The sequence below is a fragment of the Lepidochelys olivacea genome (genome assembly GCF_965140295.1).
Source record: "Lepidochelys olivacea isolate rLepOli2 genome assembly, chromosome: 6".
NCBI lineage: Eukaryota > Metazoa > Chordata > Testudines > Cheloniidae > Lepidochelys > Lepidochelys olivacea.
In genome coordinates, this window is record NC_140416.1 from 91,576,523 (window position 1) to 91,590,463 (window position 13,941).

Below are 13,941 nucleotides of genomic sequence, written 5' to 3' on the forward strand. Positions count from 1 at the left end.
CCTTACAGTGGAAAGCTTGGCCTTCAGCTTATCCTTCACACCAGTGGAGAGGTTTTTGCAGATTAGAAAACAGACAAAGAGAAAACACAATGACATGTTCAACGAAATATTGAACACCTCTGGCACTCTATGTATTCTTTGGCAAGGTGGTCTGGCGCCAAGGTGGTCTGTGCCCCACTGCAGTTAGGGAACCCCATCATTGCAAAACCATCCACTATGTCCTGCACATTGCCCGGAGTCACTATTCTTCTTAGCAGAAGTCGATTAATGGTCCTGCCACTTGGACCACAACAGCTCCCACAGTGGATTTACCAACTCCAGATTGATTCCCCACTGACCGGTAGCAATCTGGCATTCCAAGCTTCCAAACAGCGATCGCCACTCGCTTTTCCACTGTCAGAGCAGGTCTCCTTTTAGTATTGCTGGGGAAAGCTCCTGGGAAGTGGCCTTCCACATTTGAAAGTTCTGCAGCCATTGCTCATCATCCCATAACTGCGATCCCACCAGTCAGTGCTTGTTTCCCAGGACCAGAAATGACACTCCACTGTGTTCAGCTGCTGCGTGACTGCCAGCAGCAACTGGGAATTGTTTTGTTCTCTGGCTTGCAAGAGGGCTGCTCGAATGATATCACGTTTCACGTGGTGGCTCCCGTCTCGGCTCTGGAAATACTTCAGGATAAGGTGCAAGGTGTTTGTAATGCTCACAACAAGAGTGCACAGCTGAGCGGGGTCCTCACTTTTTGGGGTATTGTGTACATGCAGCTAAGCCAGCCTTTTGAAAAAAGGCCTGAAAAAGTATGGGTTGTTTGCTGTTGATATCAGGGGAGGGAGGGAGGAAGTAAACTGCATCATGGGAGGTTGAAGCTATGTTCCCATTCCCCCCCAACAATGTTTTGGTTCCATGAGGCATTGCAAGCCCTTCCCCAAAACCTCTGCTGCTAGTTGCACTGTGGGATAGCTGCCCAGGGCACACTGCTCTCTGCATCGATGCAAGTGCTGCTATGAGGATGCACTCCACTGACACAATGAGCGTGGTGTAGACCCGCCCAATCAACTTAATTACTGTGGCAGCTGGATGTCGACTTAAATTAAGTCGATTTAACTTTGTAGTTTAGACATGCCCTAAGAGAGTGCAGAGTGAGTTACATCGGTGTTACAATCAACCAATCCTTTCCCAGCTGAGATTCCCTTAAGATTTGTTTAGGTCCTGGTTATACTGGGATTTTTGCCTAGGTGTAACTAAACAGGGCAAATCTCCAGTGTAGATGTGCAGCACCAGTGTAAGTTACCAGGGTAAATCACATTGGTGCAAGCCTTGTTTTGCTTCTGTTCAGCATCTGTACATTAGAGGTTTGCAGTGATGTTACAATGTAATTACACCAGTGCAAATTTCTCTAGTCTAGACAAGCCCTTAGGCTCCTTTACATGTATTTACTCAGGGCCTTTAGGCTTTTGCCATCTGTATAATTTATTTACTTCTATAGAGTTTCTCCTGATTTACACTAGCATCAGTGAGTGAAGTATCTGGTCCTTACTTATTTAAATGTAACTTACACCTTCTCTTACACATCACCTTTGAATTTGTGTGTCTGCCACACGTGTCTGCCACAAGGACCTTGCCAGATGAGTCAGGATTCCTCATGTGCTAAATCTAGACTAAAGTTTGTGGTCCTGTCATCACTCAAGTTTAATTGATTTCCAGTTAACTCAAGTTAACTAAAATCTTTGTAAATGCTAGTTTAGACACTCCATAATTGTTTGTGTTCTGGAACGCTTAGACCCGCATTTACAAATGTTAGCCACACTACAGAGTGTTAGCTAATTGACTTATGATCTGCTAGAATTATTAGTTTCCCCAGGCATGTGTCCATATATAGAATCATATGATCAAAGAAGATTAGGGTTGGAAGAGACCTCAGGAGGTCATCTAGTCCAACCCCCTGCTCAAAAGAGGAGAAACCCAACTAAATCACGTCATCATAGGGTCTGGTTCTCATTTACATTGCTCTGGCCGTGCAAAGGGACCTTAAAGGGGGCAGTAACTAAGAATAAACCTTCCATGGGGGGCTTTCTGGCATAAGGACTCTTCATTAATCCTCCTCCTTGCTTCAGGATAGACTGTATGTCAGGGGAAGGCCAAGGAAGGGGAAAGAGAGCGAGAGCATGTAGTGAGAACATGCTGCATGCACACCACAGTATCACTATTCTGGGCTTCCCAAGGCACACAGGAGACCCTGGGATACAGATCATAAATCAGAGCAGCCTAAGTTACATTAAGGTCTGGGCAGGTACAGGCTGTTCCAAAATAATGGTAGTGCAAAGGCAGTTTAAAGTCACTTTTTTATCTCCGCCCCCACAGGCTGCATGCTGGGCCTCCTGAACTTCTTTGTGAGGGGAGGAGAAAATCTTACCACAGTTTCCTTTCTTTTCAATAAATGCCTTGGCATTTGTCTGGCTGCTGGAAACCTTGTCACCTGTATTGCCTTGATGTTCTGTTCAGTAGAAAATAACTCTGAGGTATTAGTAGTGCCTTTACCTGAACTGCATTCATTTCCATCACTGATATCCCAGGCAGCATCTAAATGTGTATGCGTACATTGGGCCTGGCTTGGCTGCATTCAGTGTTTTAACTGCTGCCTGCCAGAGGACCAGAAGGTTAACATCTTATATGTGAAGCAGCAGAAGTTGCCTTTAAAACGGGAAGTGATAATGTCTCTGCCTGCATCATTCAACCAGTTGTATGAAACCAAGGTTGGCCAAAGCATGTCCCTTTGCCCAATGCTAAAGCCACCTGACTGTGGAAGTGAGGCTGGAGGACACGGCCATGTGACAATTATGAAGAATCACAGAAAGAGTCACTTTCTTCCAATCCTGAATAAGAACCTTATTAGAATAAGCACAACAGCATTATTTTTCAAGGTACTGTACTCACTCTGTACTTCTCTGTAAAGTGTCTGCCTAGAACTTTCCCCAGCACCCTCCTGCCTAGCTTTCTGCTACCAATTTAAAGAAACAATACATGTGTCCTTATAGACACAACATGTCCCAACATGCAAATCTCATCTTGATGTCAACAGAGACTGCTAAGGAGCAGAGACCTCCAAGGCCAATGAGCAGAGACATTCAGAGAGTAAAGAATGCGAAGGCCACTGCAAATTTTATAAAGTCTGCTGGGGACCTTGCGGGGAAAATATGATCTTGTGGCTAAAGGACACAGCTGAGAATCAGTAGATGTGGCTTCAAGTCAGGACGCACACTTGTCAAGAACAATTAGGAAAATGCAATCAGATGTGATTTACCACTGATGTATCAAACTGACATATTATGGGATTGTCTTGTTCAATTACCTCCAACTTTAAATAAAAATGAAGCTCTTCTCTAGGCAGCAAATCATACACAAAAGATTTCTCTACTAATAACGGGAAGCTAGTTACAACATTCACTGTGGCTTCATAACAATACCATTTCTTTTCCACATTGAGGGAATGTCAGTTTTAGAATCTGGCCACAAGGTGTCAGGAGGAGATCTCAGATGGATAGTTCAGAAACAAACCATGCCCAGTACAGGAATGAATTTGTTTCTAATATATATTGTAGCATTCCTACCAGGACCTATGACCAAATGATCTCAACCATTTTATCTAGTAAGGATAACCTTCTCATTATGGCTGTTAGTGTAACCCAAATTTAATGCCCACTTTTGAAAATTTGGGCCCAGTTGACATTCAAGGTCTCACAGAGGACCAAATTCTGCACTAATGTATACTTCCTGAAACCCCATCAAAGGGTGCAAAGTCATCTTAGAATTTGGCTCACTGAGTAAGTGGTAGGTTGAAGATTAGAATCCCAACACACAGTCTCATGCTCAGGAGCAATTCCTTGGTCCCCCAGGGTAACACACACAAAATAAAAACACATTTAAACGCTGTTACTCTAATTTTCTTTTCCCTTTGCTAATTAGTACTCAATCTCCAAACCCATTCTATACAACACAGAGATAAACTCCCCTGAATCTGGAAACCCTCAAAGTTGGATCTGGGTCTATCTAAAATATCTTTTAGGGATGTTATCACTGTAGTATCCGAGAATCAGTCTTGACTATGTGGTGCAGGTCCAACTCCATACTGGTATACAAATCCTCAAGTTTGTTGTAGTTTTTGCCCTGAATTTTCACTTGCTTTGTCCTTCATTCCCAGTGTCAATCCCTGAGTGACAGGCAGATTCTGCAGCTCCTTCAGTCACATTTTCCAGGGCACTCAGTCTCTGGCCTGGTCATAGGACTTTGTGAAACAATATCAAATTTCTCTGATGAGATTATAACCTCAAAGTATGTTAGTCTCTAAGGTGCCAGAAGTACTCCTTTTCTTTTTTCAAAGTATGCTGGCATGTTTTCCTCTTCTTTACTCCCCTGCCACCACAAACCCCCTAAATCACTCTCTCAGAACAGCTTTCTCAACTACCATGAAAACTTGGGGTTCCAACATTTATTTTCTCCTCCTGTGAAAAAGATAGCTAGCCGCCTGGGAAAAAAAAGATTTTATTCCTGCTTTCGGCAGTCTGATTCAAACAAAACTTTTTCAAAAGGCAGGGAGACAGACAAGTAGGAAGCCATATTTGTCCTGTTAAGATCAATTCACATTAAGGTTGAAAGTCAACATTAGTTTTCTTGTCTGCAGTTTTGATTTCTCCTGCAGTGGATCTACTGCTCTGGGCAGAAGTCAGAACTCATGGGTATTTCTATCAAGTCTGGAGAGAGAATTCATTTGTGTTATGTTATTTATTTTTTTAACCAGAGCATTCTCCCTGTTGGTATAGTTGACAAACTGACCATGCCCTAACAAGTCTCTACCTCCATAGAGGCAAGTGGATGTTTCCTCTGTGAGAGAGGAATCTTTTGCAAAGGATTTCTCCTCAAAAATTGCTTTTCACTGTCTTATGCCTTTGGCAATTTTCAACTTCTCCTTCCAGTTCGACCTACAGCTGGAAGAGAGTCATCACAGAAGCTCTTTAGGGAGGGCTGTTGGTTCTGCTAGTCTAGCAGTAGATTCCCAGCCCTTATGTCATTGGCTGCAGCAGTTGCGAGGCCCCTGAAGCACTAAAGGTCTCTGAACCCTCCTCCACATCCAGAAAAGAAATTTTGCATTTGTGCATCCCAGTATTCCTGCGGTGCTTATCGCTCCATTTTAACATACCAGGGCATCTGCAGCCAATGGCATACCTGCCTCCTGCTTTGCTGCACCACAGATTGGGATTGCATAAGGCTATTTTTGCACCTGATAATTGAAACCTTGCCAGCAATTACCACATTTAAACATGGCAATGGCTATTAGAGACTTATAGCAGTTTCCCTGACCAGTAGACAGTGGTATTTTTCTGAGAATGATGCTAGTCAAATCATGCTAAGACAAATCTCCTAGACACAGGACTGCAGCTTGGATTTAACAGGGGTCCAAGACAAGATGCTGGAATTTAGCTTTTGATCCTTTTCTGTTCTTTATCTTATTCAGAATCTTAAATAGCTGAGGCAGGTGATGTGGCCAGGATCCATGGAACTAGGATTACTGATAATGGTATAGCTTTTTTTGTACTCCCTCGCCAGCTATGGACTTCACTGCTCCACTCCGGTTACATATAGGCTCCTGCCTGGACACATGATGTGATGATGCTCTTGTATAAATATGTCCAGTACGGTGATATTTCAGCATGTCTCAACTGTCTATTAAAAGCTCTGTTACAGGGGCCTATTACTCCCTATGCTTCCCACTGCCTCATCTAAAACTGTCCACACATTTCTAATTGTGAGTCTCTCTCTCTCTCTTTTATTATTGTTCCTGCGTGTTACTAGGATGCCATGCTTACCTGTCCATGTCCAATGCCAACCATCTGACCCAAAACTACCACTTCCAACTGTCTTTGTAACTCTAAATAAGTAAGTAAACTGCCATTCCAACTGCCATGGAACTTTCTGATTCCAACGTTCCGTCTTGTTGCCTGCTAACGGGACTTCATCTAATGGCTTGTTTGCTGCTTGAAGAGCAGCTGTGCAGAATCATTCCACATGTGGTTCTATTGCACTACACTAGAAAATCATTGATTTAATCCCCCCCAATTTTACCACAGCATACTTGGAGGAACTGGGAAGGATGACAACAAATCTGCCTTGTGGCTGAACAGCCCTTACGAGGGAAGACTAGTTTTCTTTGGCTTATAAAACAGCCAAGGTCTTCAGTCTGATGTAGGAAGTACCTGGAATGAGAGGCAGCCAGGGGCACCAGCTGCAGTGACCTTGGCAGAAGCTGCAGAGCACTCAACTGATATGGCTTCTCCAAATTTGGAAAAATCCCAAGAATTATGGCAGAGGCCTTTGTAAACAGGACTTTACTCTCAATTACAGCTTCAAATGTTCTGATTAAGGCACTCCTTTCCTCCATGCCTTCCCTCCAGTCTTCCTCATGTCACTTAAAAATATGCTGGGGACTGGATAGGCAGATGCTGCCCTCATGTTTATTTATGCCCTTGCTACTTATAGGGGCTAGAAATTCCTGGAGCCCACTGTGTGGGAAATGGCAATCTGATATTGACTCATTTGCAGCTTCTAAATTAGAGATGGAAAAGACCTACTTAGAACAGGTCAGCCGGTCCTGATTGCACCCACAAATGCAGGATTCTCCCGTATATCATTACAGCTTTGTGCATCCATTAAAAGGCTCAAGTGATACATCGCCTAGCATTTCCCTTGGATACTATCCCACAGTTTAACCAATCTCATTGATTATTCAGCTGAAATATTCCCTTTCTTTGTATCACCCCATTATTTCCAGGTTATGTTGCCTCTTGTACCTCTCAAAACGGTTCTCCTAGAAGGAGCCCTTGGTTGATAGCACAGTGTGCTGAGAGCAGCAGGATATGGAAGATACAGGACACAACTTCAATTTCACGATCAAAATGTGAGGATTTTGTTTTGTGTTTACATTTATTTAACAGCTTTCCCACAGTTCAAACAAAAATTATATCCCACTCCAGAGCTGCTAAAAAAAAAACAACATCACAACATAATTAAACCACCTCTACAGAGTTAGCCAGTGTGTAGACTTTCTTATTTTACAAAACAAAAAGAGAGGAACATGTTACAAAATAATCAGATCAGTCCATCACAATAGTGCAAGAGGTTATGAACTGTGTGGATGGATGAGGCAAAAGGAAGGTTAGGAACAACTGAAATTTTGTTGTCCCAGAAGGCTTCAAGGCTCACAGCAGGTTGCTTTAGGCTAAATGGCAGCAGATGGTGTATATTTCTTCAACAACTGATCAGTGACTTCCATTAATTCCTAGACTGATGAAAACCATGTAGGCTAAATCTGTAAAAGCTGACCTAGGCGGTGTCATCTTTTAAAATCTGCCAACCCCCAGAATAAAGGTAACACATCAGGGCCAAGTGCCATTGTATGCTAAGTGCCACTGAAATCAACGAGAGTTTCCTGCAAGCGACTGACAGAGTAATTGGGCTCCAGAGATGGACGTTACTGGTTCTGGTGCCCCTTCTTTCACTTTCAGGACCTTTTGCAATGAAACTGATCCTTTCATCAGTAGTGAGATAATCAGGAGGGACTCTTGGCAGCTCGTGAGTCAAGAGGACGTGGCTCCTCTAACTCTTGGACCGTCTTGTCAAGTAGGTATTCCAGGCAACTCCCTGCCAGAAGATAATGTATGTCACAATGACATGATATCTCAGCACTGCTCAGATGACAGCATGCAGTGAAGAGCCCTATAATTTCCCCAGTCTTTAGTGAGGATTATCATTTTAATCTTGAATAATTTTCAAATGCAGCAGGTATCATCAATCTGTTGGAGTATTTTTCAGATGAATTTGCCTTTTTTTCTTTGTTCTTATCAGCAAAATATCTAGAGTTATTAAATATAATATGTATCAGTAAGAGGAGTTTAGCTTTAAGGGGAAGACTTTAGTCCAATCACTCTGATCAAATGTTGTCTGTTTCTCTAAAACGTGGTGTGGATTTTCCCCAAAAAAACATTACCAACCACACTGCACCCCAAGTACCACTACTCTCCAAAAATGAAACTGAAAAAGAAAACAGGAGGGTCAGAGTGGAAATAGCTTCAGGAAATAAATGTACAGGTGCACGGAAGGCACTTTTTTTGCATGTTGCACTCCAGAACTATAAGCACTTCAAAGGGCAGAGACTGTGTCACTCACAAAGGGTGTACCTAATGGAAGGCATTTAAAGGGACCTCTTCCCAGAGGCGGAATAACTATTCCTATCATACAAACCTCTTGCATCTAAATCCTTTCTGCTGTTCTAAAGTCTGATGAAATTTTTGATTCCCGCCCCCAACCAGTACTTTATCCTAATTACTGCTGTGTGCCATGTAAATGGAGAACATGGTCCATGCATAACTGCACACTAGCAGAAAGAATGAGATCGAAAGACAGACTGCCATTGAGGAAAGCTGACACTGGCCACATCACCCAAGGACAGCGTAGCCCTCTGAAGGCACTAAAGGCCAGATGTTCAAGTGCTCAACCGTCAGGCATGGGGCTAGATTTTAAAGAGTTCCCACCATCTAGAAGCCCCCCCAATTTGCAACACTTATAGCCAGATTTTCAAAAAAGCCCAGCACCCAATGCTCTTTTGAAAATCTGGTCATTTATTCTGGTGCCTAATAGGGAGGCAAGTTGCTCTGAAAATCTGGCCTTGATAGTTGGTACTGAACTCTGGAAAATCCGACTGCATAAATATAAAAGTATCAAGGATGCTCTGCAGAAATCAAAAGGGGATTAAAATAGTTTTTCAAGAACAGACGACCCAATTTCATCCACTGAACTCCAATTGGCTTCTGAGGAGCTACTCCTGAGTTATACTGGTATGAGTGAGATCAGAATCAGTCTCATAGTGTTATTTTCATTAACTTATTTTGAATTAAAAAGAGAGAGCAAGAGGGACAGAAATGAAGCAACAACAGAAACCTCTGAGTCTCCATCATCCCGTTTGTTGGAAAGGATCTGTCCTGTGGCTGGACTGCCATACACGTTAAACTTCTTAAAATAAAATAGAGAAGGGGAAGTGTGTTTGAGTTCCCTCACTGTTTAAGGCATGTCATATCTTGTTGCTTAATTATTTCTTATATTTAACTGTCACTAGGATGCATTTCCAAATCTTCAGAGGTTGGGAAAAGCATGCAAAAGTTCATATACTGATCTAAGCTAGCCAAACGTCTTGGGTCTGCAAATCTGGGCTAGAAATTTAATAAGAACAGCCTCTTTCACATGAGCTTTCTGATAGTTCCTCAATAACATCCTGAGAACACATTCACTTCTTGTATTTTGTTACTTCTCTTTTTGTGCCTTATCAGAAACTAGGATGACTAGATAGCAAGTGTGAAAAATCAGGACAGGGGGCATGGGGTAATAGGCACCTATATAAGGCAAAGCCCCGAATATCTGAACTGTCCCTATAAAATCAGGACATCTGGTCACCCTACCAGAAACTGGTGTTCTAGAGGCAACAGTGAAAATAGAAAATAAGGGGAACAAAAGTTACGTAAACTTTTTTGAACAACAGTTTGTTTTGAGTTTTGGAACAGTGGGAGGAAATTCTTATTTTATACAGAGATGGATCTGAGCCACAAATTCAAGTTCCTAGCCAGCCCATTGTAAAGGGTCAATCAAGAAATTTGGATCTGGGTTCAGATTTTGAATTTTTCTTCACTCCAGAGTCAGGGGCTGTTTGGATGGTTCAGGCACAACTCTCTAACTTTATGCAACCCTATGTCATAAATACTTAGCACTTCAACAGTGCTTTTTATCCACAGCTCCCAAAATGCTTTACGAAGGTGGGTATGAGTGTTCCCATTTACAGATAGATCCTGCAAATACTTACTATGAAATGAAGTGCCTGGAGCTGTCCCTTGGGCTTCACGAGGACTACCTGCAGTTGAAAGCTCCGTGCCCAGTAATAAGTCTTTGAAGGATTGGGCCCTGAAATATTTTTTTGAAATGTGCTTTTGCCATAGATGCTGTAGCCTTATTGCTGCCTAAAGAAAAAGATGAGCCTTTCTTTTTTAATTTTGATTTAAAAGGACATCATCAGATTACTGTAGGCTTAACATTTAGGTGTATATAAAAAGAGGGCCTTAAAAGGGGTCTCATGATTTTTTAAAAATTTTAATTAAAACAATTTTTAGTCCAAATGTAAATAATCCAGTGTGGCATTTGGAACCTGAACACAGCAACACTGTTCATGGAAGTCACAGTGAAAGTAACCAGGAACCAAAATGAAAGTCTATTTGTCATGACCCACACGGAGTGAAATGCAATATGTAAAAAACACACAAATAATGAAAAATAAATTTAGAATTTTAAAAGTCTCTCTGTTTTAATGAATTAGCATGTTGTTAATAATACCATAAGGATTTTTTAAAATGTATATTTAAGTCAACAGTATCCCTTTAAAAAGATAAATGGTTTAACAAATTACAATTCTTTTATCAAAAACTATTACTTTTGGGCAGGGGAGCAAACAGGTCAGATACACAACTGTAAAAATTAGGTATTGTAAACATTTTACAACTCAACTGCAATGTGTATTGAGTGAGTGATTTTGCCTTCTACAGTCTAGTCTAGGAAAAAGATAAGGGGGGGACTTGCTACTATTTTCAGCTAAGAGGAGGTTTCTTTAGTTCACTGTGATAGAAGTGTTTTTAGAGGTTTTTAGTCCCAGTTAGTGTGTGATTTAAAAGATAATTGTGTCTACAGTACACACATTTGTTACACTGTAGGCTTTCTTGAAACAAGAAGTACTGTTAGGATGGAATCTGAAAGCAACATTGTATTGCAAGGACAGGAACACACAGCATTTACTTCTTATAATGCCTTCCAAAGTATCCTGAACATAAGATCCTCCTGTCCAAACAACATGAACCAGTAATCAGTCTACTTAACCATTCAGGAAAATGTTAAAATAAAATCTATTTCCCTCAGATATCTTTCTAGGCAGGAATGGTCTAATCTCAGTAATGCCCCTTCTCTACCCCTGCTATACACTGCACACTTTCTATTACAAGCAGCTGTCACATGTTCAGTCAAGCTAATGGCATAAACCTGACCAGCAAGTGAAAACCTTAAAAACAAATTAATTTTTCTCATGACTAGTCAAGATCCTATTAAAATGTGCATTACTTTAGTGTTCTGGTTTAGAGGATGAGAGAAGAAAAGGTGACTGGGAAGAGTCAGATAATCATCTATATTATTTGTTGTTTATTTCATAGATTCATGGTCAGAAGGGACCATTATGATCATCTAGTCTGACCTCCTGCACAAGGCAGGCTACAGAATCTCACCCACCCATTTCCTTGGCATTCACTATGTTCTGGATGCAGGGAAATTTTTACTCTGTAGACTATTTCATAAAAGAAAGATCTTTTCACGTACCACTTTTCCCCTTGCTGCTCCCCAGTTCCCCCAATGCTTAGCTCTCAAAAGGTTTTATTCTGCAGATCATAAGGAAAGGCTCTGCTGATGACCAAACCACCAGCTTACAAGAAAACATTCAAATGATAGGAGAAGACTGTAAGCGAGGTCAGGGTTGCTTTTTGTTTTGGCTGCAGTTGTCGACATAACATACTTCAGTGCATAAAGGTAAATGGTGAAGAAGCAGAAATGAAGGCAGGCTTGAATGTAGTGTAAGTCTTTCTGTCAATACACTGGATGAATTTAAAATGTTCCAGCAAATCCCTAAGGTCTTCTAAACAAACTGTCAACGAACCTCCTGCCAAAATACAGATCATAATGAGCCAGGAAACTCAAGACACAGTCACACTGAAGAGCATTTTTTAAAAAAGTACTGCTTTGTACTTCTTACAGCTGAAGCTAGGTGTTGCAGTTCTCTTTAGCTGGATCTGTTGACATTACTGCTCCTCCCACGGGTCTTGCAGACAAGTCTTCCTTCACTGCACAGCACATTCCCTGGCATTTTCAATTTCTGCTCCCTTCAGATCAAGATTCAAGTTCTTTTTTTGTTCTATTTCCACCTGACAAGAAAAAAAAAACAGGGGGAACATCTGTATTGAAAAAGGAAGGAAAAGAACAAGAAGCTCTAACCAGCTTCTGATTTTATGTTCTCCTCAGGACACAAACTTTTGGATTATCGCAGAGGCTGGGAAATTACTTGCTCTCACAGGTTATAATTAGATATGGGATGAGGAAGGGACTCTGGATCTGGTTTAGTACAGGGTTTTCAATTTCAGGTTTGAGGTCACATGAGGGCTAGAGTTTAGAGATTAAACAATGCTTTAATCTTTTCAGCAGATCTCAGTCATTTCATCCAAACGGACAGCAATTTTGTAACATTTTTCACAACTTGGGATCAAAATGTCATGAAAAGAACTGTCCGTGAGTGACTCTGAATACAGTCAAACTGATACTGGTATCATCCCCCTTCTGGTTTTAGATCCAAACCCATCATCTAAAATTGCAGAAGCTGACTTTGATCATAAAATCTGAAGCCAAGCCACCCTGAAATTCAAAGGGGTTTAGATTAGAGATTCTTGTTTTGATCATATCTGATATTGTTAATTAATAACTGCTAATTAGTAACTGTATTTCTAAATAGCACCAATCTACAACAGTATCCCAGAAATTTTACAATGAAACATATACATCTTAACACATTAAAAACATTCAAGAGTAAAATAAAAACAATTCAGATCCATCTGTGTATAAACACTCAATCTCTGTCTAGTCATAAATAAAGTCATGCTGGGCTGAACACCCTTGGGAGAAAAAAGCCCTTTTAAAACATGTTTGAAAACCTAATTCTGTGGCACACCACAGCCTACTCTCTAAGTATTTCTGATTTACCAAACACTGTAGTATCTGGGCACCAGCAAAATGATGTAAAACAACAGTAAAGTCCTGGATGCTCAAGACTCTAGCTGTCCATTCCCTTAGGTTCTCAGAAGTAGTGATGATAGAGACCAGTAGCTTTCTACTCCGTCTTGGCTTATTACGGGCAGAGCTGGTAGCACCACCTTAGTTAAGGTTGTCCAACATTTTCCATTATAGAACCCTATTTTCCGCTGCTTGCAACTTTGCCTAAATGTAACCATTTTGTCTGAAATCTTACATGCCAAGTATCTGCCTCAGGCTGAATTTGTTTTAGAAAATTTCAGCAAAAATGGTTAAATTTTTTTCATTTCTGAAAACAAGGTTATAGAAAAATATGTTGTTTTGCCCATAACAAGAAGTCTTACAGCCATTTAACGGGGAAGCTCTAGTCCCTCCCTACTTTGAAACAAAGACAAACAGATTCTGTCTCTATAGGTCAGTGGTTATGGCAGTTGCCTGGGATGTGGAAAACCTAGGTTCAATTCTGGAATCTCTCCTGGTTTTGACCAGAAATTCCATCCTGGACCCATGAAAACTTCCAGACGAAAGATGTGTCAAAACTGGTACGTTTCTACAAAAAGTTGTGGTTTTGACAAATCTGCCCCGTTCTCCCCCCCCCCCCCCGCCAAAGAAAAAATAAAGTGTTGAGAAATTCCCCATCAACTATACTTAGGTGCCAAAATACCTTCAAAAATCTGGCCTTTAGGAGCCTAAGTCTCATTGAAAGTCATTTCTAAAACAGGACTTAGGCATTTTTGAAGATTTTACCCTACATCTTTAGCTGGTGCAAACTGGTGTAGTTCCACTGAAACAAGTAGAGCTATGCTGATTTATGCCAGCTCAGAAATTAGCCCATCACAATTTAAAAGTACTGAAATATTTACTTCTAAAGAGAATACCTGCAAAATTGCTGAAGCTAGAAAGAAAGGTGTGTACTACTCCTACAGAAAAGCATGAAGAAACCCCGTGTCGCTCAACAGTTACTTGTTTGGCAGTGATGGATACAGGAATTCAAAGTGCGATGAGTTAGGGTTGTCT

The 13,941-nt window shown here is 41.1% G+C and overlaps 1 protein-coding gene across 1 annotated transcript in view; it reads right to left on the reverse strand.

Annotated features, from left to right (window-relative positions):
* LOC311521486 (stonin-2-like) overlaps positions 1-13,941 on the reverse strand; it is a 168,414-nt gene that overhangs the window by 49,015 nt on the left and 105,458 nt on the right. Inside the window, exon 7 of the mRNA XM_084629815.1 lies at positions 11,968-12,047. Coding sequence (XP_084485941.1) covers positions 11,968-12,047 — 80 coding nt within the window. The remainder of the gene's footprint in view (positions 1-11,967; positions 12,048-13,941) is intronic.